Genomic DNA, 26604 nt, shown 5'->3' with positions numbered 1-26604 from the left:
TGGTATTTATTGATATTATATAGAGCAATTCGAGAAAATACTGAATTATGGCTCTTAGATGGCACAGGGGATTATAGGAAATAAATACTGATCCTCAGTTCCATCTACTGGCAATAATGCAGTGTTTCCCCAAATTACTCTATTTTATATGAATGAATAACATTCAACCTATAAAAGAAATAGAAGGAGAACATTTCGTTTTGCGTCATTCTCCCAGAACAACTGTACCAGCAGTTCCGCTGAATGAACAGATATTTTTATCATAAATACACCCCCTAGCTTATTGTTTGGTTAAGGATAAAGCCTGAATGTTATTTTTAATTATATTGCTCATTTAAGATGCTTAGAATGTGGGGAGGAGGGGGTGCAAATGAAATGTATGATTGTGAAGTGTTTTCTTTATCAGATCCTCTTTTTTTTTTTTATGAAAGAACGTCTGACAGTGAGTGTATAGCCATAAATAGCAGCAACCCCATGATATCATGTCATAGCTCAGGAGTAGAAAACAGTTGGATTTATTTTTGTGCAAGGTGCTCTAAAAAATCAATTTGGTCCTCACAATCACTACTTAACAACCAGATAAAATATACCCACATCTCTGCCTGAATTCACTTATTTTTTAGTAAACTGAACTGTTCATGAACCTGTTCAGCTGGCTAACCACCAGCAATAGGGATGCTCACAGTGCTGGTATTCACGACACCCTGTAAGTAGGCTATTTAGTTTAACAACAACCTTGCCATAATATTATGTGTGCATTTAACCACTTGCCGACTGCCTAACGCCGATCTACGTCGGCAGTCAGCCCCTCACAGGCAAAGTGACGTAGGGCTACGTCACTAGCTTGTGAGGGTCTAGGGAGCGAGCGCGCACCCCCGGAGGCGCGCTCCCGCGTGGTCACGGACCCCCCCGCGCGTGTGACCAGCGGACCCGATGTCCGCCGGTCACTCGGCGATCGGCGGGGGAGAGGGAGAATGTCAGGCAGCTTGTGTAAACAAGCTGCCTGTCATTTTCCTCGCTGTAAAGACACTGATAAAACAGATCTAGTATGTAGATCCGTTGATCAGTGTCCTTACAGCTCAAGCCACAGCCAATCACAGTAGAAAGCACGCCCCTAGGGATACACACAGCCCCTCCCTTCCAAATAAAGTTAACCCCTTCACAACCAGTGTATTTTTACAGTAACAGTGCATATGTATAGCACTGATTACTGTAGAAATGTCACTGGTAACCCCAAAAGTGTCACAAATTTCAGTCAAGGGTTCGATCTGTCCGCCCCAATGTCGCAGTACCGCAAAAAAAATCGCAGATCGCCGCCATTACGCGTTAAAAAAAACAACAAAAATGACAAAAATCTTTCCCTTTGTTAGTAAACGCGATAACTTTTGCGCAAACCAATCAAAATAAGCTTTTTGCGATTTTTTTTACCAAACATATGTAGCATAAAACAAATTGGCCGAAAATTTTAAAAAATTTTGATTTTTACTTTTTTTTTTGGGGGAATTTCATATAAAAAAATGTGAAAAATATTGTTATTTTTGCAAAATTGACGCTCTTTTTTTGTTTATAGCGCGTGATCAAAAAATCGCACAGGTGATCAAATACCACCAAAAGAAAGCTCTGTTTGTGGGAAAAAAAGGACGTCAAATTCGTTTAGGTACAGCGTCGCACGACCGCGCAATTGTCCGTTAAAGTCACGCAGTGCCGAATCGCAAAATACCCCCTGGTCAGGAAGGGGGTAAAATCTTCCGGGGCTTAAGTGGTTAAAATATTTTAGGCATGATATTTACCCTGACAGGGAAACCCAAACTCATGGGGTTTCAGTAACATTTTGACTGCTTAAAGCGGATCTTCACTGCATCTGAGCACCACAAACCAAAAACACTATTTATTAAACATTTTTATTATTCAAAGCAAACTCCCCCATTCATCCATGTCTCCATGCTTTATTATGTTGTGAAATCATATTGAAATACGCCCCCTAGCATTTCTGGCCATTTCCATCTTGAGCAAGGGCAGATGATTCAGTAGCATTTACTTCCTGGAATCTATCTGCCCTTAGTCAGGCATGCATGCAGGAGAGTGTGCTTAGCTGGAAAAAACCCTCCTCCCCTCCTGAAGACTCCTGTGATGTATGACATCATTTGCCTAGGCAAAAACACAGGAAGTGACAAAAGAAATGTAAAAAATAAAAGTTTAAAACAAGTAAATATGATATACTTATCCTATCTATTAACTAATGTTAGCAGCTTGAGGATTATAAATTATCAATGTTGACTGGGAAAGTGAAGTTCCACTTTAAGCCAAATTGAAAAAGTGGATGTGTTTATCATACACACATGCAAGAAGAGGTGCATGCATAGAAAGCAACACAACACAGAGCATTGGATTTAAATTTGCTCTGCCTACCAATTATATGACCTAGTATATGTGGAAAGCTAATTTTCCAATTACTTTGAAGTTTCATCCTTGTTTTCAGGACAGAGAATAATGGGGTTGATTTACTAAAACTGAAGAGTGCTTTATATAGAAACCAATCAGCTTCCAGGTTTTCAGTCAAAGCTAAATTGTTTAAACTGAAGTTAGAAGCTGATTTGCTACCATGCACAGCTGCACCAGATTTTGCACTCTCCACTTTTAGTAAATCAACCCCACAAAAGGTCTTCTAAATACAGAATGTATGCAATATGTCTGCTTAATCAAACTAAATGTTTTCTAAATAAAATGTCTGTTCCATTTTCCCCTTCAACCAAGCTTTCCCTGGATGTGTAAACATCCCTAAAGCCTTGAGAACTGGATGTGATGTCAGCAGCCCCAGCAGACTCAGAGCTGTCACTCAGGTGACACAATGTAGTATTTCCCTTTGTTGAAAAGGAATTAACCAGACTGCGCTTTTACAAATATATATGATAAAAATGAAGAAGCAATATATATACAACTATGAAGTGAAATGAAAAGTCCATAATAAACAGTCAAGGAAAAGTGCCCAGTGCAAGTAAATAGTGACACCGAAGAAAAAAGTGCTTCCTCTTTCCACATTAAGTACACACTACACTCACCAGAAATATATGTCCTCTTTTCTCAAAGAAGGTCACAGTATATCTGTGTTGTTCGAAACTGGTAATCTCCCACATGGAGCTGTTAGGATTTCACTCAGTTATTCCTCAATCCACTATGATATCCCATACAAAGGGACGACTGTACACCACCGTATACTTAATAACGCTCCTGCACCTTTAAGAGACTGTTAATCACACTCGCAAAAAGCAAAGGGTAAAGAAACCTCTCATAGTCTAGTAATTCAAATTTAAATGAGAAATGTGTAAAATTCCACTTACACTAGATAAAAAATGCTCAAGCATATAAAACCATAAAATGGAACCCGAAAGTGCAGGATTGCGCTCCACCTGCGTTCCAAAGGCCGGAAATGACGTGTCCCCGAAGTCCTGCCCTTTAAGGGACATGTCACTTCCTGCCTTTGCAATGCAGGTGGAGCGCAAACTGGCACTTTCGGTCTGGTTAATTCCTTTTCATCATCTTTAGCTCTTCTGAGCTTGATCATGTGCAGTTCTGCATAATTCATTTATTCATTTGTTTAATTCATGGTATTGAGCATGTAATAAGTATTGAACATGTCGTCATTTTTCGAGGTGAATATATTTCTAAAGGTGCTATTGACATGTAACAACCCTGCAATCCACACATACAAATAAAACAAAACAAATACATTCAGAAATATAGTTATGTGTAATAAAATGGAATGACACAGAAAAAAGTCATGAACACGCTAACTGAAATTGATTTAATACTTGGTACAAAATCCTTTGTTGGTAATGAAGCTTCAATAAGCCTCCTGTATGGAGACACTAGTCACATGCATTACTAGTAGGGATGTGCTGAACCACCCCTTGTCCGGTTCGCACCAGAACTGTAAATTGGTACATCTGTACTATGTATAGAAGCTTCTGCAGAAAAAATTGCATTTATAAAGCCAAAAAAAACAAAACAATTCCCTGTAAGCGTTCTTGATTTTATACACAACAGCATGGGGAGCCAGTCTGAATGATGAGTCCACAATGTAGTGCAGTGGAAACAAGAGTAGAGAGAATTTGGATAGAAGTAACAGGTGCAGAAAAATTGGTCTTTGGGTGTCGAAGGTGCCTTCACACCGTAACTCTATAGAGGTACTCTATAAATTGAAATGACAAACAGGTGCAGAAAAATTAGTCTTTGGGTGTCTGTGGCACTTTCACACCGTAACCCTATAGAGGTACTCTTGATGAAAGCAAGAATTGGCCTTGCTGTCAAAAATGTAAATGACAAACAGGTGCAGAAAAATTGGTATTTGGCTGTTAATTGTGCCAATGAAACCTACACCAAAAAAAATCTTCCAGATGAAATCAAAACCCACATCACTAGGCAGCCTAGAAGTCTTGCAGAGATTCCACATCCCAAAAACACTTAATCAGTGACATCGGCATCAGGGGCTTTATAGCTGCTGGTAATCCAGGAATGATTCATTTTGATAAATGTCAGACGGTCCACAGAGTCTTTGGACAGACGCGTTCTATTGCCAGTAACAAAACCTCCGGCAGCATTGAATGCCCCTTCAGAAAGCACACTGGATGCAGGGCAGCCCAGCAGTTCAATTGCATACTGGGCAAGTTCTGGCCAGTGGTCTATTTTCATGACCCAGTAACCCAGTGGATTATCAACTGGAAAGCTTTCCATCTCTGTTTTTGCCCATAGATAATCGTCCACCATATGATGCAAACGCTGCCACTGGGATGTGGAAGCTAAGAGCCTTAGGTGCCAAGGACTAAAAAAATTGTGAAATTCATCACTTGGGCGGCTCCCTTCTCCACTGCTCCTCTCTTGACCAACAAAAGCCTCAAAACTACATTTTCCACGACACTGTAACCTACCAGAGTTGGGAAAAGCATTAGATAAACTCCTATTTAAAGTGTCCTCAAGAGATTATATCTTCTGCACCCTCTGTGGGGACGGGATGAGTTCTGAGACTTTCCCCTTGTAACAGTGGTCAAGGATAGTTGCCAACCAAAAGTGATCCTTCTCCTTGATGCTACGTATTCTTGGGTCCTTTCGCAGGCTTTGAAGCATGAGGAAGCCCATGCACCGCAAGTTTGTGGAGGCATGAGAAGCAGACTCCTCGTGGTCACTGAGATTACAGTATCTGGAACTGCCTCCTCCCAGCCATGTACTACTCCCAAGGGTTCTGTGGATGGAAAACCATCTGTTGAGGGTTGACGTATGTCTTTTTCTGCTTCAATACCTCCAAACTGCCATAATCCTCCTCCTCCCTCTCCTCTTTTGCGTTCTGTGGCATAGGAAGAATGGTGTCTGCATAAAGCGGATGTTCAGAGGAAAAGAAGTCCTTCTCTTCCTCTCGCTGCTCTGCCTCGAGTGCCCTGTCCATAATGCCATGCAGAGTCTGCTCCAGCGGAAACACAACAGGGATTGTGTCACAGCGCACCATCCTTGTGGGCTCCTCAAATGGTGACAGTACAGTGCATGCATCCAATATCAGCAGCCATTGGCGTGGGAAAAAAAGCAGAGGCTGTCCTTTTACCATACTCACACAGGTACTTTGATGGTCCTCTGCTGCATGTGCAGCAGCTGCAGCCTTGCCAAAGTTGAGTTCCACATGGTGGGCATGTCATAAATCAGGCGCTTTACGGGACGGTGACATTCCTGCTGAATTTCAGCCAACCGAGCACTGCCTGTGTATGACCGCCTGAAATGGCTACAAACTCTTCTGGCCTGCTTTAAAAATTCTTCTAACCCTGGGTACCTATTTAGGAAACGCTGCACCACCAAACTGAGAACATGTGCCAGGTATGGCACATGTGTCAACTTTTCCTGTCTTAGGGCGGACAGGAGGTTTGTGCCATTATTGTACACTATTATTCCTGGCTCCAGTCGGCATAGTGTGGCCTGAACTACCTCTGAGCCTACCCCTGCAGAGCTGTAAGAATCTTTGCTCCGGTGTGGTTCCTGTCCCCTAGACACACCAACTGAACAACTACATGGCACCTTTTAGCCTGACTGAATAGCCCCTTGAAGTGCTTAGGAGGTACTTGTGGTTCAATTCAGCAGAGAAGGGCATGGAGGAGGAGGAGAGGGTAGAGCTGACATCACCACTAGCTGTATGGAGATGAGGTGGCACAACAAGCTGCAGCACTGAGCCTTGTCCTGCACCCTTTCAAAAATTGCAAGCAGTTACCCAGTGTGCTGTGAACCAAATACAGCGTCCCTGACCATGCTTGCTGGACCATGTGTCAGCAGTAATGTGGACTTTGCGGCTGACTGCCTTGCCCAATGATGCCACATCATTGCCCTTCACGTGATGGTACAGAGCTGGAATGGCATTACGTGAAAATAAATACCGACTGGGAACCTGTCATTGTCATACAGCACATTCTGCAAATTCACAGAAGCGGGCAGAATTCACCAAATGGAACGGCAGAAGTTGTAAAGCCAGCAACATTGACAAGCTTGCATTTAGACGCTGGGCATGTGGGTAGCAGTGACTGTATTTTTTTTTCCGCTGCAACAGATGGGGCAGAGAAATTTGCCAGCTTTGGTTTACAGCTGGTGGTGTGCTACTGGCAGATATGCTGCAAGGATCTGAGACACCCTGTGCTATACCATCATCCCTTTCTGTGGAGGCTGCTGAGAGGTTATGAGGTATAGAAGGGGTAGACTGAGGTGAGTAAGGAGGAGGAACAGAATTGTGCCCCTTTTGTGTGACATTCAGGTGCTCTTGCCAAAGGGCTCAGTGGTGGGAGGTTAAATACCTTGTCAAACATTTGGTACCCAAATGGCTAGTGTTTTTGCCACGCTTGATGTGCTTGAGACAAAGTTTGAAAATTGCAACAGTGCGATCTGCTGCACATGTGCTAAAAAAGGCCCAGACAGCTGAGCTGTGAGAAGGATGCCTGGACATAACAGCTCCACAATGTGAAGTAATAGGGTGGCTGCTCTCTACTCTTCCATGATGGCTTCCTCGTTGGGGTTGTGTCTCACATTCACCTTCCTCCCTTGCTCTATTCGGCACCCAAGTTGCGTCAGTAACCTCATCATCATCATCTCCTCCATCCTCAATACCACTAGAGACATCTTGGTAATACGCTGCGGCTGGGGGAACATAACTGCCAATTTGTGTACCAGTGTTCTCCCCTCCATGTAGGTTCATGTTCCTACCTTTCTCAACCTCAGAACCAACACCTGGATCAAGTAATGGCTGTATATCATTAAGAAGCAAGTGGCTGACACTGTGTTTAAAAAACTTAGCAGACTTCACAATGCCTGATGCTAGGGCTATGGCAGCAACAGCTGTGGACAAGGAGGCATATTTAGTCACTCTGGCAGCTGCAGTGGACTGCGCACTTGTCTCTGCTTAGGTGACAGAGGATGGGGATGGTTTAGTAAGCCAGTCCACCACCTCCTCTGCGTGCTGTGGCTGGATAGCATAGGCATCATCGCTAAAAAGAGGAAATATGCCCTGCCTGAAGACAGACCACGTCCACCTTTGCCTGTGGACACATACGCTGCTGGCCCCCTCACAGTGCCATGGGAAAGTCTGCCTCTCCTTGTTGGCCTCCCAGACATGATGGGAAGGTGACCATCAACAAAATTCAATTAAAGATGCGTAAATGTGTACGTGGATGCACTTTATTTAATGAAAAGTGGTGTTTGGTGCACTTTAACCTGAGTACTCACTACTCAGACATACATCACTGACACACTACAATATACTGAATTAAACGTGCATTAATGCACAGAAATATACTGCATTAAACGTGCACTAACGAACAGAAATGTACTGCGTTAAATGTGCAGCAATGCACTGAAATATAGTGCATTAAATGGCACGTACTGCACTGAAATATACTGTGTTAATTGTGCACGAATGCACTGAAATATACTGCATTAAACACGCAGTAACGCACAGAAATATACTGCATTAAATGTGCAGTAACACACTGAACTACACTGTGTTAAACGTGCAGTAACGCACTGACATATACTGTACTAAATGTACAGTAACGCACAGAAATATATTGCGTTAAATGTGCAGTAACACACTGAAATATACTGTGTTAAACACGCACTAACACACAGAAATATACTGCGTCAAATGGCATGTAAGGCACAGAAAAATACTTTGTGCACTAACACACTGAACTATAATGCAGCAAACCTGCCCTGACAAAACAAACTGACACTAAAGTAAAAATGAATAGTCACTCACTACACTCAGTGAACTATCACTAGATTTACACTAAAGTAAAAATGAATGTTCACTACACTCACACTGACTGAACTATCACTAGTTTCACACTAAAGTAAAAATGAATGGTCACTCTACACTCGCACTGACTGAACTATCACTAGATTCACACTAAACTGATATTCTACACTGACAATAGAATCAGAATAGCACACTGTAGCACACTAATTCTCTAGTAGCACTGAAAAGCCCTGTTCCATCTCCCATTATTAGGGATAGACCGATATGTTTTTTTTAGGGCCGATACCGATATTTTGGTCACAACGTATCGGTATTGGCCGATATGGGCCTATATTTTGTACATTTAAAGTTTTGAAAAATAAAGACAATTTTTGACACAAATCTGGTACTGAACATGTTAATGTTTGTTATGAAAGGCTCGTTCTTCACACCTTACCTGCATGAAAACTGATAGGAAAACTGCACAGCTTTCACTTGCAGGGACATCAGTTTCACATCATTCCACTCACCAAAAGGTGAGTGTTAATGAGCCTTGTATTAACAATCCTATGTCAAGGTCCGAGACTAGTCTTCTCCTCCTCCAACCATTAGGTGGTGATGCTCATGTAAGGGTAAAATGATGTCACATAGCATAATTCCATTTACAATTGTTATTGAACAAACATACACACTTGAAATGCCACTCACATATGTACAAAAGATATAAGCAATTCCACATTAGCAGATCTTCTGGCAGATCGGTATCTCTCCCTGATTTGCCCTAAGTGATACCCGGGTGATACCGCTGCGTCCGGCATACGATCTCGGAGGTCACGTGATTACGCCCCAGGCGTGACCGTGTGACCTCCAAGATTGTATGCCGACGTGACCTCGAGATCGCATGCCGGACTTACGGCAAGTGAGTGAGGGATACTGATCTGCCAGCAGATCTGCTAATTTGGAATTGCTTATATCTTTTGTACATATGTGAGTGGCATTTCAAGTGTGTATGTTTATTCAATAACAATTGTAAATGGAATTATACTATGTGACATCATTTTACCTTTACATGAGCATCCCCACCTAATGGTTCGGAGAAGAAGACTAGTCTCGGACCCTGACATAGGATTGTTAATACAAGGCTCATTAAAATTCACCTTTTGGTGAGTAGAATTACAAAGGGGAGTGATTCCCACGTGGTGTGGTGGAAGGAGCATTTATGTGGAACGTTCTACTGTTTATTTTTACTATATTTGGAATATCGGTAATATCTGCAATTTCCGGAGCCGTATCGGCAAAAGTGAATATCGGCCCCCCAATAATCAGTTGATCCCTACTCTCAATGCTGATTTCACACTACAAATGGTCGCTATTGAAAGAATACTTTTATAATGTAGGGTGGGACTAAGAGCAATGAGCCATGATAGGATAGTCATCATTACTTTCTCCAATCATGGCTCTGACAGTGCTCTGTGCCCTGATTGGGCAAAGCTTTCATTGCTTCAGCCAATCAGGGCTTCCAATGCACCGTGCGGTGGTGCAGTGGATTGTGGTCATTTGGTGGGCTGAACAAACGGTCGAACGCCCAGATAATTTGGGTGTTTGTCAAATGGGCAAACAGCCAATGTTTGGCCTAAACTAATGCTTGGGCCGAACCGTTTGCCCATCCTTATTGCACAGGTGTCATTTTGGCCCATTCTTCCACACAAATAGTCTTCAAATCTTGAAGGTTCCGTGGGCCTCCTGTATGAACTCTGATCTTTCATTCTTTCTATAGATTTTCTATTGGATTCAAGTCAGGTGATTGCCTGGGCCGTTCTAGCAGCTTTATTTTCTTTCTTTCAAACCAATGAGCGTTTCCTTATGCCCACCCTCGTTTCAACTTCATCATCCATCCTGATAGATGGGAGCAGATTTTTAAGAAAGTCTTGGTACATTTTTTCATTCATCCTTCCTTCAAGGACATGACGTTTGCGAGTACCATATGCTGAAAAACAGTCCCACACCGAGATTTTCCCACCTCCAAACTTCACTGTTGGCATGGTGTTTTTGGGGTGATGTGAAGTGCCATTTGACCTCCAAACATGGTGTGTATTATGGCATCCAAAGAGATTAATTTTGGTCTCATCTGGCCAGACTGTATTCTTGTAGTATTTCACAGGCTTGTCTAAATGTTGTGCATCAAACTTTAAACTAGCTTTAACATGCTTTTTCTTCAGCAATGGAGTCTTGCATGGTAAATGTGCATACAGGCCATGGTGGTTGAGTGCAATACTTATTGTTTTGTTTGTAACAATTGTACCTGCTAATTCCAGGCCTTTCTGAAGCTCTCCACAAGTGGGCCTTGGACAACTCTTCTGATAATTCCTTTCACTCCTCTGTCAGAAATCTTACAAGGAGCTCCTGGTCGTGGTCGGTTTATGGTGAAATTATGTTCTTTGCACTTCTGGATTATGGCCCTAACAGTGCTCACTTGAACATTCAGAAGTTTACAAATCCTTCTGTAACAAATGCTATTAGTATGTTTTGCAACAATAAGGTTCCAAAGGTCTTGAGAGTTCTCTTTGCTTTTACTCATCATGAGGTGGTCCTTGTGTGACACCTTGGTAATGGAACACCTTTTTATAGGCCAATAGTTGAGACTGAACCAGCTGATATTAATTTGCACTGTCAAGGGGTAGGATTGCTTTCTAATTACTGATAGATTTCAGCTGGTGTCTTGGCTTTCCATGCCTTTTTGCACCTCCCTTTCTTCATGTGTTCAATACTTTTTCCCTGTGTCATTCCATTTTATTACACATAACTTTGTTTCTGAACCGATTTGTTTTGGCTTCTTTGTATGTGTGGATTGCATGGGTTGTTACTGACATGTGGAAAAAAATATAATGTCAATAGCACCTTTAGAAATATATTTACTTAGAAAAATGGTGACTTGTTCAATACCTATTTTACCCACTGTATATACATTGGGTACGTGGTAGGCACATTTATTTATTGTACTTTCATATATTTATTAGTCACATTCACAACTTTTGTACGGGTGTGGATTACTACTTTTAGTATTTCCCTTGCTCTTTCATAACAGGTTATGTATCGAGGTGAGAGGAGGGTCAGAGGACCTTGCCCAGCACAGACAGTAATTAGACACTCCTATAAGTGTATAAAAAATTAATACAGAATCCAAACGGAAAATAATTGTTTTTTTTGCAAACAAGATACCTAAACACAGGAAACAATAATAGAGTTCAAAAAGAGGAAATTCTGTATTTTATAAATGTTGTTTTTATGATTGTCAGCCTGGGGGTAGGGTAAATGTGTGCCATTTTAACTTAAGTTGTAAGAGGCCTGTAATAAGTATTAATTTTCTTTTATTCACATTTTTTTATATAATTTAACAGGAACAGCTAATGATTCATGACTTCACAAAATTTCATTCCCTGAAGCTAAATATGATTGGAATTTTGGATGAGATGCTTACAGTTGACATTGCAAAACTCATGCCACTGCTGAAGCAGGAAGACTTAGATACCATTGACAATTTGGTACAAGGAGGAGCCTTTGAGGGAACCCACAATGGTCCCTTCATTGAAGGCTTCTTGGATGGCGTCTTTGAAGGCCTTGACGATGAAGACTGGGTAGTTACGAAAGACAAGCCTAAATATGATGAAATCTTCTTCAACTTGGCACCCACTGAAGGCAAATTAACTGGCACCAAAGCCAAAAACTGGATGATAACCACTAAGTTGCCCAATTCTGTACTAGGTAAGATATGGAAGCTCTCTGATGTTGATCGTGATGGCATGCTGGATGATGAAGAGTTCGCCTTGGCAAGCCACCTAATCGAAGTCAAATTGGATGGGCATGGCCTACCCTCAGAATTACCTAGACACCTGGTCCCACCATCCAAGAGGAGACAGAAAGGTTCTGCTGAATGATTCCATTAAGTCATGCTTTCTTGCTCATAATTTTTTCTTCAAACCTTCCATTGTTGACAATGATAAACCCAACCCTTACGCGCTCACAAATGTAATGTCTGTCGCCAGGGCAGGTTGACAGGAACATTGTTACTAACACAAGCAAATTCTCTTAAAATACACTGTGTCTGCTTGAATAATACAGAAAACTTCACCCTATTCAACTTCAGAAGCCCAGAACACTGTCATCAACTAGCAAGGATATTATAATTGTGAAGACATTAATGAGACATTCCACCAATGTCCCACTAAGGCTCCTCAATAACACAAAAAAAACTTGTATATCACTTCTTATAGACCACTTGTAACATTTCTTGCAATGTTCTGCACATCTTTTTGTCCAGTATTGTTTGATATATCCAGTGTTCCACAACCCACGCTAGAAAATAACCATTGCTGTTTATATCTTTTGCTTTTCTCACTGAATGTAAGTTGAGCTGCAGGTCACCTTTTGTGCCTTATTGCTTTAATATAAAAGTTATATATACTCTATGTATGTATACATGATTGCTAAATAATGCCACAAGAAATCTGTGGCCAAGGAGAGAATGACTGTAAATGAAAAAAGAGTGTATTTTGCAATGCAAAAAAACGGGATTGAAGAAAAAGATACATTGGAAGAAAAAAAATTTCAAGAGTTTCATATAGATATGAATAAAAATATGTATGTATTTTCTTCTCAGCTGACGCATTTTGATATTCGATTTTACAAACCAACATCTACCAGCTTCTTTAGGTGTTATATCATTTGCTGTGATCAGTACCTGAGGGTCCCACTTCACTGATAGATGTTTTTGTTGTAATTGATGTCACAGAGAATAGAGCGAAAGATTCTATGGCTGAGGGGTAAAACATGGAGGAAATATGACAGGGAGATTTCTTATCTGTGCTCCATAAGTAGTCAGAGCATTTAGTTCATCAATATGTTCCTATAAAAATAAATTTCAGGTGGGCAGTCTATTAAAATTTAGTTCTACCCAGTTTGAGTTTTGAATAGTCTTGATTATCTCTGTCTTCTAATATCTCTCAAAGCCTCCAATGGCAAGATTCTCCTTTAGTTGTTTGTGCCTCCATCTCTACCCACAAGGGAATTAGGAAGGAATCACCCACTCAAAGATGGAGATCTAGAATTATTTACCCATGAGGTTATGCCTACAGCCATTGAGCACAACTGCAAATTCTGGTGAGATTATCTCACCAATGAAGTCCTGGGGACACAAGAAGTCAGCAAATGATTCGATATCCAAGTACAGTTTTGGGTGGAGATGGATTTTTAGTAAATCAAGGTATAGAAGCTGGAAAGTGTTTGTGAGATCCATTCCTAACTACTCTGGAATCATGCCCTAAATCCAATTCTAACATGCTCATGTGACTACTATATAATACTGGTGCTTACAAATGAAGTACACCCACTATTGGATATTAATATATATCAAACGCAAATATATTTCTGAGCTAAACATAAAGTCTGAATTATAAATAAAAAGTGTTCATAATTAAAACAATTCTCCAGAAAGTTATTTGACCTACTGTTTTGCTGATGGTTGTCTTCATTGGAATATGCTTGGCAAGGCAACACCTTTGCATCTGAGATCTAAAATTTTAATGGGCTTGCTAGAACTGGTAAAGACTTAAAGGGCTGTACAAAAGTCATCAAAAAGAATCATGGGGGCTGTAACTGCTGACCTTTTTTCTGAGAATACTGGTTCTCTGGCTCTCATGTTGAATCAATGGCTCCAGTGTGTTACAATTCATTAACCTAGAACAAGTATGCAAAATAACTCCTATGACTCTAACTCAACTTTCCGGATTTGCATGCTTGTTTCAGGTCAATATCTAAAAATGTATTGAAGCAAGGGTCCAATAGGCAACTCAAATTAACAAAGTTAGGTCATCAAAGGCAGAACCTAAACTTTAGTCAGTACAGGTTTAAAGTATAAGTTCACCTTTTGTAACATGTTGAGGATCCATATTTCCGGTGTAAAATGTTACAAACACACCGGCCCCAATCCCTTGTTTTGACAGCTAGTGTTCTGGGAATGGGAAAACTACAGGGTCCTAAAGCCTTTGCTGCTGTCATTTTGTTGTTCTCAATTAACTACCATGGTGCTGTTGAGCGCTGTGGTAGTTCATTGTTCTTCCTGTCACAAATAGGAGGTACGGGCAGGCAGATACACAGGCACTGTGGCATTACACCCATGATCTGCTGATTTTAGGTGCAATTCTTTACAGGTCCCTAACTACAAATAAATGCAGAAAACTGAGTCAATAACCAGTTATTTAGGACTCAGGAAGCCAGATGTAAAATAAAAGTTTGTATTTGGCTTTGATAACCCTTTAACAGTTTTTTTTGCTGTGGAAGCTGCACTCAAAAAGCCAGCAGGGGGCAACAGAGAAGTCACCAGTATTGCCTGTGGGCTCTATGCAGTGGATCTTTAACTCATTCCTGACTTAATGGGCTGAATATTGGGCGGCATCGGCTGGTTCAATAGAAACCGCTCGATATTCGGTCCATGTGTACGACGACCGGTCCAACAGAAATCAGTTGTTCAACCGGCTTCTGTCAAAGGGGCATGACTGAAAAAGATACAGCAGCTGCTCCTGAGCTGTCAGTTTTTTTTCTCCCAGCCAGGTGGGTTGAACGAAAAAAAAAAACTTCTAGTGTGTACTAGGCTTTACTTGAACGTGCACTGCACTGTGTCTGTGTGGAGGTGGCCATCATGATTGAGAAGCAGGTCCTTGATTCCGCATTGAGCTATCGCTCTTTTCACTGGTAAGAGTGTTTTCAAGAAGCAGTAAGGAAGGAGGATAAAGCACATATCCACAGGAGGAAAGAAATATAAGCAGGGAGGTCCTTGCACTGCGAGTCTTCAGCACAGCTTTACTTCATTCATATCTCTCAGAAGAACAGTAAGCAGCACAATAGTGACATTACTTCCTCTCATTCCATATCTAGTGAGACAGCAGTTAGACTGTAAGAGGATGGAGTGCCTCACATGATTGTACACTGCAGATATACAGTTATGAGTCTACAGAATAAAAGTGTGAGGCACAGTTACATGTCAGAAAGTACAATGCTACTTTTTTGGAAGAAATCAATCAATATAATATAAATCGGCGTTAAAATCGCATTAATAATAAGTGAAATAAAAAATCACATAAATAACATAACATAGGTGTGATAGTATGTGCAAATACCCACTCCAAAGTGGATAAGTGAAGGTGCATATTACTCATGAATAATGTATAAAACATAAAATGTGCAATCTTCAAAAAACATAAATAAATGCACTCGGTGTAAAACACAATAGTCCAGAGGTTCCAATAGGAAACCAAAGAGTGAGTGCAAAAATAGATCAGTATAGTCTAATAAAAGTAATTAAAGGTGCAAAAAATTGTTTTTCCATGTGTAAGGAAAATTCCAAACAATCCATCAAGTGAACAACCACCTATGGCCGCTCACCTCACTGAGGATAAATAACGCTTTTAGATTAATCCAACAGTAGCATAGATGGAATCCTCCTCATTGATGATAGTAGGCTTATAGTGGGGATAATAGCCTCCATACAATCCAATCCCAAGTATTAATGGGTAATCCACAGCAGCTCATACAGAAAGTACAATTGGGGCTCCATAGTGTAGTAAGTTTAAAATAATACTGTAAAAAAAATAAAAAACTTACATTAAAAATCACAATGTAGTGTAGAGAAGAGACCAGCTGGGTCTCCAAATGGTGTTTGGCTTCAGTAATAGGAACTTCCGATTTCAGCCGAAAAACCGGAAGTGACGTCACCCAGCTCCTCCCGATACGTTGCATCACAAATTACGTGACTTTATCTAGGGTAAAGAAGCAGGGTGACGATGCCGGGACTTAAGTAGCAGGGCGGTCTCCATGGGAACCGCTCGCATAGGACAGCTGACTTGACCTTAACCTTCTATGGATCCAAAATGATGGGCTGATAATATGTGCATATATGGGGCAAAGAAAACACAGCTAAAAAGGATGGTAATCACAAGATAAAAACTGCAAAGCACCCACATCACATTATACGATTTCCTTAATACAATAAAATATAAATACTCATAATAATATCAAAGAATAGTTAATGAATAAGATCAATATCAAAAGTGGGTGTGAATAATAGAAAGATAAAATATAAAAATTTAACAAGTGGCATATATCCACTGACGGGCATAAAATGGGATCCCAAATGCAGAATGGACAGTAATAATACAATAAAAATTATTTTCAAATCATATAATATAGAAGATAGGCAAAGTAAGCATCTGATAACTATCATATAGTGATTATCATAAAGAATCAATAATCGGAAATAAAACAATTGAAGTCAAACTCAATGTTTAACCCCAAAGGTGAGAGAGTTTGCATCTCAAAAATCCACTGAGATTTGGCTTGAATCAGTGTAGTGATTTTATTACTACCCCTCCAATGTGGTTTGTATTTCTCTATACCCCAAAACAACAAGGAAGATGGATCTTTCTGGTGAAATTCAGTGAAGTGTTTAGAAACACTATGTTTTGGGTATCTTTTTTGGATATTCTGGATATATTACCTTAGGCGTTTCCATAATGGTTGTTTTGTTCTTCCTATATATTGGAAGCGGCAAGGACATTCCAATATCTATACCGCTCCCTCTGTTCTACATGATATAAAGTCCTTAATATTGTAGTTTGTTTCCTGTTGCAGTGGAACTAAATTCCTCTTTTTTTCTTTTAGTAAATTTGGTGTGTTTACAAGCGAAGCACTTTTTACACAGGAAGAAAACTTTTCCTTCAAAGAAAGTTCAGAAAGTTAGATAGAAAATCTTCACATTTTAAGTTCAGGTATTAAGTTCAGGTTTAAGTTCAGGTATCTAACATAATGTTTTTAAATAGGCAAATGTTTTTATAACTATAGTTATCCATTAAAACAGGAACAGAGAATTTAAATGTGGGTGCAGTTAGTAACTGTGTAATGTAGGAGGAATACAGGCTTGGGAATATCCTCCAATGAAAATAGAAACTTGGCAAATATTAAAAAAGCTAAAAATGTGAATAGCAACATAAGCCTAAATGGAATGTGGGAACTGTCACCAACCTTGAGCAGAACTAACATATTTTTTGAACTTTTATGGACATGCATATTATAGGAGTTATATAAATAAAACTCCTTAGCTATCTATAATTTGTCTCCCCAAAAGACTCGGACTAGTGCATTTGTGTAACCAGTTCTGCAGAACTTCAAAGCCTATCGTTGACTTCTGATTGATCCTCCCCTCCCTATTTCTTAGATATTAGGGACCTTATCATTTTAAATGGTCACCCAACTAAGATTGAAAGAAGCATATCAATCTCCAAAGTTGGTGGGAACAAAAACCAAGAGATCTCTCTGTTGCATCACTGAGACTATCAGGTAGTCACTGGTCCATTAGTCTTTGTTTTTGAAGAGCAACTGTACTCTGGAATCTGTACAAAAAAAAAGAAAAAAGCAGGCAAAGTACAATAGACTAGTCACCAGCATTGCCTGTGTTCTCAATGTTTTCCTATTTTCTCCAATAGTGACTTACCATGCCTCATTCTGTACTGTGTCTCTGTGTGGACTAAAGGCAGGAGGCAGGGCTTTCCTAACTTACGTTACAAGAACAGAGCTTCACAGTAGTGAAATCACTTAATCTCAGTTCAGATCTAGCAGCCAGAGGCAGCAATGACTTAGGTCTTACACTACAAATATACAGTTATGAGGCTTTAGGCCGAGAAGTGCCCAGGCACAGTCACATACCAGAAAATGCTTTGCTATTTTACGGGAGGAATTCTAGACATTTTTCAGGGTACTGCTTAGGTATAAAGGTGGAACTAAACCCACTGATTAAAAAGAGGTTCTTCGTCATTTCTTTAGAAAATAAAAGTTAGCAGCTACAAAAACTGTAGCTACTGACTTTTAATAAACAGTAACTCACCTGTCCAAGGATTCACGGGTGTCCTCAACCGGGCCATTTTCTTCAATGGGCTTCAGTCTCCGTTGCCCGCATTTTAACTGTAGGCAGACAACTGTTACTTCTTGTGGCTTCACAACTGGCTACCCACTGCGCAAGCTGGGCTGAGCTTTATAAATGGTCCCAAAGCCTCCTGGGACCTGTGACATCTCCCAAAAGGTTGTGGGCAGGGAAGCAGGAAGGAGAACTTTCACTCAGATCACCTAGGTGATCCGAGCAAAGTGGAAGTTTTGTACCCACTCAAGGCCCCCAAGAAAAAAGAAATGGCAGAGAAGTGGGGAGAAGTTGAAAGCGCAGGACTTCCCCTAAGTTCCGCTTTAACTGTTACCATTACTAGTAAGATTATGTTAGCTTTTAAACAAAATTTTGGAGCCATCAAATGGAAGCTGATCACTTGTGTAGCACCATGGCAACTCACGGCGACAGGGGCGGACACATTTTTTTCCCCTATTTATTTTATTTTATTTTTTTTAATTTTAGCACAGAAAAAAAAAATCTGATCACTTTTATTGCTGTCACAAGCAATGTAGACATCCCTTGTGACAGCAATAGGCAGTGACAGGTACTCTTTATGGAGGGATTGGGGGTCTAAAAGACCCTAGACTCCTCAACTGCACTTCAATGTATTCAAAATGCCAAAAAATAGAGTTTTTGTAAGAACTTACCATAAAACTCTTTTCTCTGAGTCCTTCATACAACCTTCACGAGGGCAATGGCACCCTCTGCAGGAGCAAGCTAGGCAGTTTTTAAATGTTAATAAAAAACTTTCTATACTTAAGCACACCTCCAGGGGGCCGTCCCTCAACGATTATCCTGATCCAGTTACCACTGTCCTTCAGTTTTGTAGCAAGCAGTACCAGAAGGCAATAACCCCAAGATCCAAAAAACCATAGGGGCGGGGGCTGCGACTGTCAGAGGACTCAGAGAAAAGAGTTTTACGGTAAGTTCTTACAAAAACTCAATTTTCTCTTACGTCCTCCGACAGTCGCAGCCCCTTGTACAGCCTTCACAAGTGGGACGTCCCAAAGCAGTGCAGGTGTGAGGGGTGAGCAGCCTCCCGAAAAGGTAATGTATCAATCAGGCCACAAAAAAAAACAACTGAGCCAACAGGGCAACAATGCTCAAACAGGAGCTAACCCAGAACAAGAAAAAGCACCCCAGGAAGAGACAGAAAAAAACATGTCTCTTCAAACAACCGCCGCACTCAAAACCTTGCAGCCAAAGGAAGCATCCGAGGATGTCATCACATCAATTTTCTAGAATTTTGTGAAAGTGTGCACAGAATACCAGGTCGCCACTTTGCAGACCTGAGCCACAGAAGCCTGATGGCGAAACGCCCAAGAGGCACTGACAGGTCCCAGGGAGGCAAAGGAGCCTTCCATGGGGGAGCCAGATGCCGCACACCTTGAATAAAGGTGCGAACCAATGAATTAGTCGCCAAGGGACGCTGGAACAGAATGGCCGACAACTGACCTTTTATAGTGGTCAGCGCCAAACGCTGATCCACACCTTCCAGCAGGAAGCCCAAAATCCTCGCCACTGAAAAGGAGCAGGGATGAAACCCTTGCGACTCGCACCAGGCAATATACACCTTCCAGGTGCGATGATTTATTTTTCTAGAGGTAGATTTCCGAGCCTTCAGCAAGGTAGGAATGACAGCATTTGGGAGACCCTTGTCTCTCAAGAATCGGCTTTTAACAGCCATGCCATCAAAGCCAAAGACTGTAAAGCAGGATGGAAGATCGGCACTTGAGACAGAAGATCGTCTCTCAGCGGAAGCCGCCAGGGAGGCTTGACGACCATCTGTACGATGTCTGCGTACCAAGACTGACGCAGCCAGTCTGGGGCTACCAGAATGACCTGCATCTGTTCCGACGCCAACCTGTGGAGGAACCTGGATAACAGCTGAATCGGAGGGAAGACATACAGTGCCTTGCGAAAGTATTCGGCCCCCTTCAACTTTTCGACCTTTTGCCACATTTCAGGCTTCAAACATAAAGATATAAAACTGTAATGTAAGAATCAACAACAAGTGGGACACAATCATGAAGTGGAACGAAATTTATTGGATATTTCAAACTTTGTTAACAAATAAAAAACTGAAAAATTTGGCGTGCAAAATTATTCAGTCCCTTTACTTTCAGTGCAGCAAACTCTCTCCAGAAGTTCAGTGAGGATCTCTGAATGATCCAATGTTGATCTAAATGACTAATGATGATAAATACACCTGTGTGTAATCAAGTCTCCGTATAAATGCACCTGCACTGTAATAGTCTCAGAGGTCCAATTAAAGCGCAGAGAGCATCATGAAGAACAAGGAACACACCAGGCAGGTCCGAGATACTGTTGTGGAGAAGTTTAAAGCCGGATTTGGATACAAACGATTTCCCAAGCTTTAAACATCCCAAGGAGCACTGTACAAGCGATAATATTGATATGGAAGGAGTATCCGACCACTGCAAATCTACGAAGACCTGGCCGTCCCTCTAAACTTTCATCTCATACAAGGAGAAGACTGATGCAGCCAAGAGACCCATGATCACTCTGGGTGAACTGCAGAGATCTACAACTGAGGTGGGAGACTCTGTCCATAGGACAACAATCAGTCATATACTGCACAAATCTGGACTTTATAGAAGAGTGGCAAGAAGAAAGCCATTTCTTAAAGATATTCATAAAAAGTGTTGTTTAAAGTTTGCCACAAGCCACCTGGGAGACACACCAAACATGTGGAAGAAGGTGCTCTGGTCAGATGAAACTAAAATCGAACTTTTTGGCAACAATGCAAAACGTTATGTGTGGCATAAAAGTAACACAGCTCATCACCCTGAACACAACATCGCCACTGTCAAACATGGTGGTGGCAGCATCATGGTTTGGGCCTGCTTTTCTTCAGCAGGGACAGGGAAGATGGTTAAAATTGATGGGAAGATGGATGGAGCCAAATACAGGACCATTCTGGAAGAAAACATGATGGAGTCTGCAAAAGACCTGAGACTGGGACGGAGATTTGTCTTCCAACAAGACAATGATCCAAAACATAAAGCAAAATCTACAATGGAATGGTTCACAAATAAACATATCCAGGTGTTAGAATGGCCATGTCAAAGTCCAGACCTGAATCCAATCGAGAATCTGTGGAAAGAACTGAAAACTACTTTTCACAAATGCTCTTCAGAAATTTCATTCCACTTCATGATTGTGTCCCACTTGTTGTTGATTCTTCACAAAAAAATACAGTTTTATATCTTTATGTTTGAAGCCTGAAATGTAGCAAAAGGTCGAAAAGTTCAAGGGGGCCGAATACTTTCGCAAGGCACTGTACCTTTGGATGTTGTCATTTCTCCTGTTGCATCTCGTCCCGCAGGGTCCGGAGTTTGTCCTCCGGGAGAAAGACTTTCGCCTGAGCGGAGTCCAGGACCATCCCCAGGTATGGGAGGCAAACCGAAGGAGTCAGAGCTGACTTCTGAAAGTTGATGGTCCACCCGAACTCCTGGAGCGTCTGAACCATGATGGACAGATCGCTCGTCAAAGTTGCACACGAGCTCGACCTTAACAGGAAGTCGTCCAGATAAGCGAGGACCGCAATCCCCTTTAAACGCAGTAAAGCTAGCACTGGAGCCAAACCTTGTTGAAACCTGTCCCGTGAAGGCATTGGCACAATGACTCCTTGGGTGAGAAGATCCTGTACTACCCCCATGAGATCTCTGAAACGATCAGATGGAGATTTGATAGAAAAACCTGTCTGCAGGGCAAGATCGAAACTTGATCTTTTACCCTGAATGAATCAGTTTGTGAACCCACCTGTCCTGAATTCTGGACAACCAGGGTTCTTGAAAACAATGCAGACATCCCCCCACCCCTGAAACAGGTGAGGGCATCCCTTCAGGAAGAGGTGGACTGGGCTGCCGAACCGGCCTGACTGGCATTTAGCTTACCCAACCATGGCTTCTTGTGACCACCTGAGGTCTTGAAGGATTTTCCTTTATCCAGTACCCCGAAGGCACGAAAGGAACCACGATGAGCTTTAAAAGAAGGGCCTCGCCTAGCGCGGGTGGATTTTCCCTTAGAGGCTTGGGGCAAAAGGGTACTTTTATCCTCCGTAAGCCCCTTGATCAACTCATCCAGAGTCTCCCCAAAAAGACGACTCCCCACATAAGGGACATCAGACACAGCCTTTTTGGAAGCGTGGTCAGCTGACCAACTCTTCAGCCAAATAATGCGGCGGACCGCAACCCCAACCGCAGACAACCGCGTGACAAAGGAGCCTCGTCCAAGGCCGCATCACAGAGGTACATCACAGCCTGGGTCACTTGATCCACCATGTCAAGGGCAGTCGGAGAGGCCGATTCTGCCACCAGGGTGCTCCGAAGCACCTTGGACCATGCCGTGACAGCTTAAGAGACCATCACCGAGGCAAACACAGGTTTGAGCAGAGAGCCCGCCACCAAATACATGTGGCGGGAAAGAGTCTCCACACACCTGTCTGCCAGATCCTTGAACAACGGAGAGTCTTCTACCGGCATCAAGGTGGAATTATTCAACCTAGAAACAGTGTGGTCCACCTTAGGCGACACCGTCCAACACTTGTCCACAGGATTCGCAAAGAGATAGCGGTAGTTAAACTGCTTAGGCACCACCAGCATATGTTTGATGCGACACCATTGGTCGTTCACTATTTCGTAAAACTCCTTGGGGCAGGGGAAAACCTGACCCGACTTCTGGGCTTTTCAGAACCCGAAGGCAGCCCGCTTACTTGACTGAGAGGGCTCATCGTCAAGATTCAAAGTCTCCTTAATGGAGCTAATAAATGCATCCATTGCTGCGCGTTCCCGTGCCACCGTGGAGGAAGACTCCTCCTCCTCCCCCTCGGAAAGTGAGGACAGGGACCCCTCCGGGGGGACGTTGTCCTTCGCACCCAAATCAGGCCCTGAGTCAGAAGGCTGGGAGGGCATAGGCCGTTTTTGAGAAGTGCATTCAGACCTCAGCAGATCCACTTTGGACGCCAAAGTCGCAAGAGCAGCAGATAATGAAGCCATGGAAGAGGTTTCAGGGGTCCATGAAGCACCAAGCAGGTCTGTGGGAAATTTGTTATCCTGGGACTCCATTTTTGCAATAAAACATTTTTGGAGCGCTGGCCTTAAAACAGCGGTTCCAGCGGACCCCCACCGCAAAACTGCACCGCTCGTGGAGACCCTAAGAAACAGCTACAGGTACAAGAAGAAACAGTTTTTTCAGGAAAATGCCCGAAGAAAACAGGTAAAATCCCCCCACAGTGTCCCAGTGTACTTGCCACACACACGCTGCTGCAGTGAGAGAGAAAGGAGGAAGTGACCTCTTCACTAGAGGCCTATGCCCGCCCGGAGCCACAAAAAAATGGTGCCTGATAGTGATTAAATGAGAGGAAGCACTGGTAAAATGGCCGCCGCCCTTACTAGGCGGTCGCCCTCATCCAAGATGGTGACCAAACCGTCGTCAGAATGAGCTAAAATGGCTGCTTCCCACACAAAGAGGCCAAAACAGCCTGCCCACACCCAAAATGGCAACCGTGCGAGCGGCGCCAAATAGGGCAAAAAATACACGCGCTGGCCCCCAACAGGGAACCCCAGAGAGCACCCCCAGGATGTATGAACACACTCCGGTCATGGCAGTATGCACCGCAGAGTACCCCCAGAAGGGGCAGGGAGGAAGGGGGCCGCATTTCACGGCCAGGAAGGGGATACCACAGAAGCCACCATGTACTGCCATCCCCTAAGAGTGTGTCCACGGAACACTCCCACAGACAATAGCCCCCATTAGGGACCCAGGGGCAGTAGCACTCACCAGTCCAGCGAACGCGGGCACCGCTCTGATACGGAACACCTCCCACCCTTAGAGGGGGTGCCAACAGCCAGGAAGGATGCTAGCAACTTATGGGTGTTCCGGAGTTGAGACATCCCGGCGAAGAAGAGACTCCGCGGGCTCATCACCATCTCAAGGGGCACTGTCGTTGCAAGGCCAGGGTGCACAAATGACCTGCGACGCCCGGTGGCAGGCTGGGACTCCATAAGGATCTGTATTACCCAGTGCGAGGCCCAGTATTGCTGTCGCTTGTAGTCCTCCAGGAATTTCCTGACTAACTAGCGATAGTGAGTGAAATAAAACAGCTATTTTCAAAGAAAAAACACATTTTAAAGAAAAAAATAAAGAAACTGAGACACTAGGTCCCACCAGGGAAACCTAGCCTACTCCTGATGCTAGGCAGCATAAAACTGAAGGACAGTGGTAACTGGATCAGGATAATGGCTGAGGGATGGCCCCCTGGAGGTGTGCTTATGTGTAGAAAGTTTTTTATTAACATTTAAAACTGCCTAGCTTGCTCCTGCAGAGGGCGCCATTACCCACTCGTGAAGGCTGTATGAGGGGCTGCGACTGTCAGAGGACATACGAGAAAAGGCATTTTTGAATAGAGTCACTTTTTAAATTTGGTGCCTTTAGCAGCCGAGTAACCCGGACGTGACGTCATGAAAGCCGCCTCCGGATTACGTCATTGTAGACCTGATCAAAGCCGCATCGGTCATTACCGCCTGAAAGCCAACCGCCGGCTCTAAAAAATGGTATCGGGATGATGCCTATAGCTGCAGGCATCACTTTGGTACAATCACTTATTACAGCCTACATAGGGCTACGTCGATTTGCGGTAAGTGGTTAAGTACTTAATGTCAGCAGGGCTGGCCCAAGACATTGTGCTGTCTGGGTCCAAGCATGAAATTCTGCTACCCCATCAACCCCCCCCCCCCAAAAAAAAATCACAGGCCCCCACATCCATTATTTTATATCATGATAATTAAAACTAAAATAAAATTTGACAGAAGCCAGATTTACATGCAACAGCACTTGTTACCGCTCCCCCATCTTGGTGCCCTATGGCATCCATGGGCGCAGTGTGTGTCAGCCCCCCTCAGAGCCCATGTGCAGTGAACACCTTTCACCCATGGATGATATGCCAGTGGGATAAGGTTGTATAGGGCGGCCTAGGGCAGTATAGGGGCAGGGTAGGGCAATATAGGGGTTGGCTAGGGTAGTATAAGCACAGGCTAGGTTGTAAATGGACAGGCTAGGGTAGTATACAGACAGACTAGAGTAGTATATAGACAGGCTAGGGTAGTATATAGACAGGCTAGGGTAGAGTATGGACAGGCTACGGTACTATATTGATAGGCTACGGTAGTATATAGACAGGCTAGGGTAGTGTATGGACAGGTTAGGGTAGTATATAGACAGGCTAGGGCAGTATAGGGGCATGCTAGGGTAGTATATAGATAGGCTAGGGTAGTATAGAGACAGGCTAGGGCAGTATAGGGGTGGACTAGGGTAGTATAGGGGCAGGCTAGGCTAGTATGGGGCAAGCTTGGGTTGCATAGTGATTTTTGAGCATTACAGGTTATGAGACATTTGGCAATCCAGCAGATCAGCAGCCACTACTAGAAAAAAATGATGGAAACCTTTTGTGTCCTGTCACCCAGAACTAACATATATAACCTCTCTATTGCTCTCTCCCAGTGTTCCCACAGTCTTCAGTGCCTAGACCCATGCATGCATCAGGGCAGAAGAACGCAAGCCGGCGAGAGGCCAGCCACACCCCCTCCCCTAGTTTCACCCAATAGAAAGGCAAACCTCGCAAGCTGCGCCCACACATCGGCTGCTGACGGAGGCAGTGTGAAGGGATCCTTCATTGCTCTCTGTCTCCTGTGAGTGCACCATCCCCGGAAGCACATACAACTGAGCTCTTCATGTATGCTTGGGTGTTTACCAGCCGGTGTTAGACTGTGTGCAAGCACCCTTGCACCTGACAACTATGAGTATGCATGTTGAGGGCAGCAGGGTGGCCTTTTTACAGGACAGTGGAGCAACCAGGGTGCAGTTGTCATCCTGTCCTTGGGCCCCAGCCCAGTCTGCCCCTGAATGACACACAAAAAACTGCTGGAAAAAAAATCTTGGGCATCAATTTGCTGCCCCTCTTAAAGTTCTGCCTGGGTCCAATAGACCCAGGGGGACCCATGGTAGGGCCGGCCCTAAGAGTCAGGGTCCACTTAGATCCTTGACTGGCTCAGCCTCTCAGCACACTGCACACATAGATGATTATAATGTACAAAAAATGCTGTAGTCTTCTCAGCCATCCAACATGACACTCCTTCACGTCACATGGGGGCAGCTCAAAGATCTTTTTTGAAACTTTAGTATTTCCTTCTTGCTCCACTGTTTATCATTGCTGTCTAGGTGAATTTGTGGGCGGAGCTCCAGCGCTCATGTGGTTGTTTACAGATAAAGAGTTCTAAATATTGTCAAAAGTATTGGGACACCTGCCTTTACAAGCACATGAACTTTAATGGCATCCCAGTCT

At 42.9% G+C, this 26604-nt stretch overlaps 1 protein-coding gene across 1 annotated transcript in view; it reads left to right on the top strand.

Annotated features, from left to right (window-relative positions):
• The window catches only part of EHD2 (EH domain containing 2), a 91378-nt gene extending 78304 nt beyond the window's left edge, over window positions 1-13074 (top strand). The window contains exon 5 of the mRNA XM_082263386.1: window positions 11653-13074. Coding sequence (XP_082119512.1) covers window positions 11653-12189 — 537 coding nt within the window. The 3' untranslated portion in view covers window positions 12190-13074. The remainder of the gene's footprint in view (window positions 1-11652) is intronic.
• The last annotated feature ends 13530 nt before the right edge of the window (window positions 13075-26604 follow it).

This window comes from Pelophylax lessonae (genome assembly GCF_965119305.1).
Source record: "Pelophylax lessonae genome assembly, chromosome: 7".
Classification (NCBI taxonomy): Eukaryota; Metazoa; Chordata; class Amphibia; order Anura; family Ranidae; genus Pelophylax; species Pelophylax lessonae.
The sequence above is the reverse complement of the archived record's forward strand: the minus strand, read 5'-3'. Positions and strand labels throughout refer to the sequence as shown.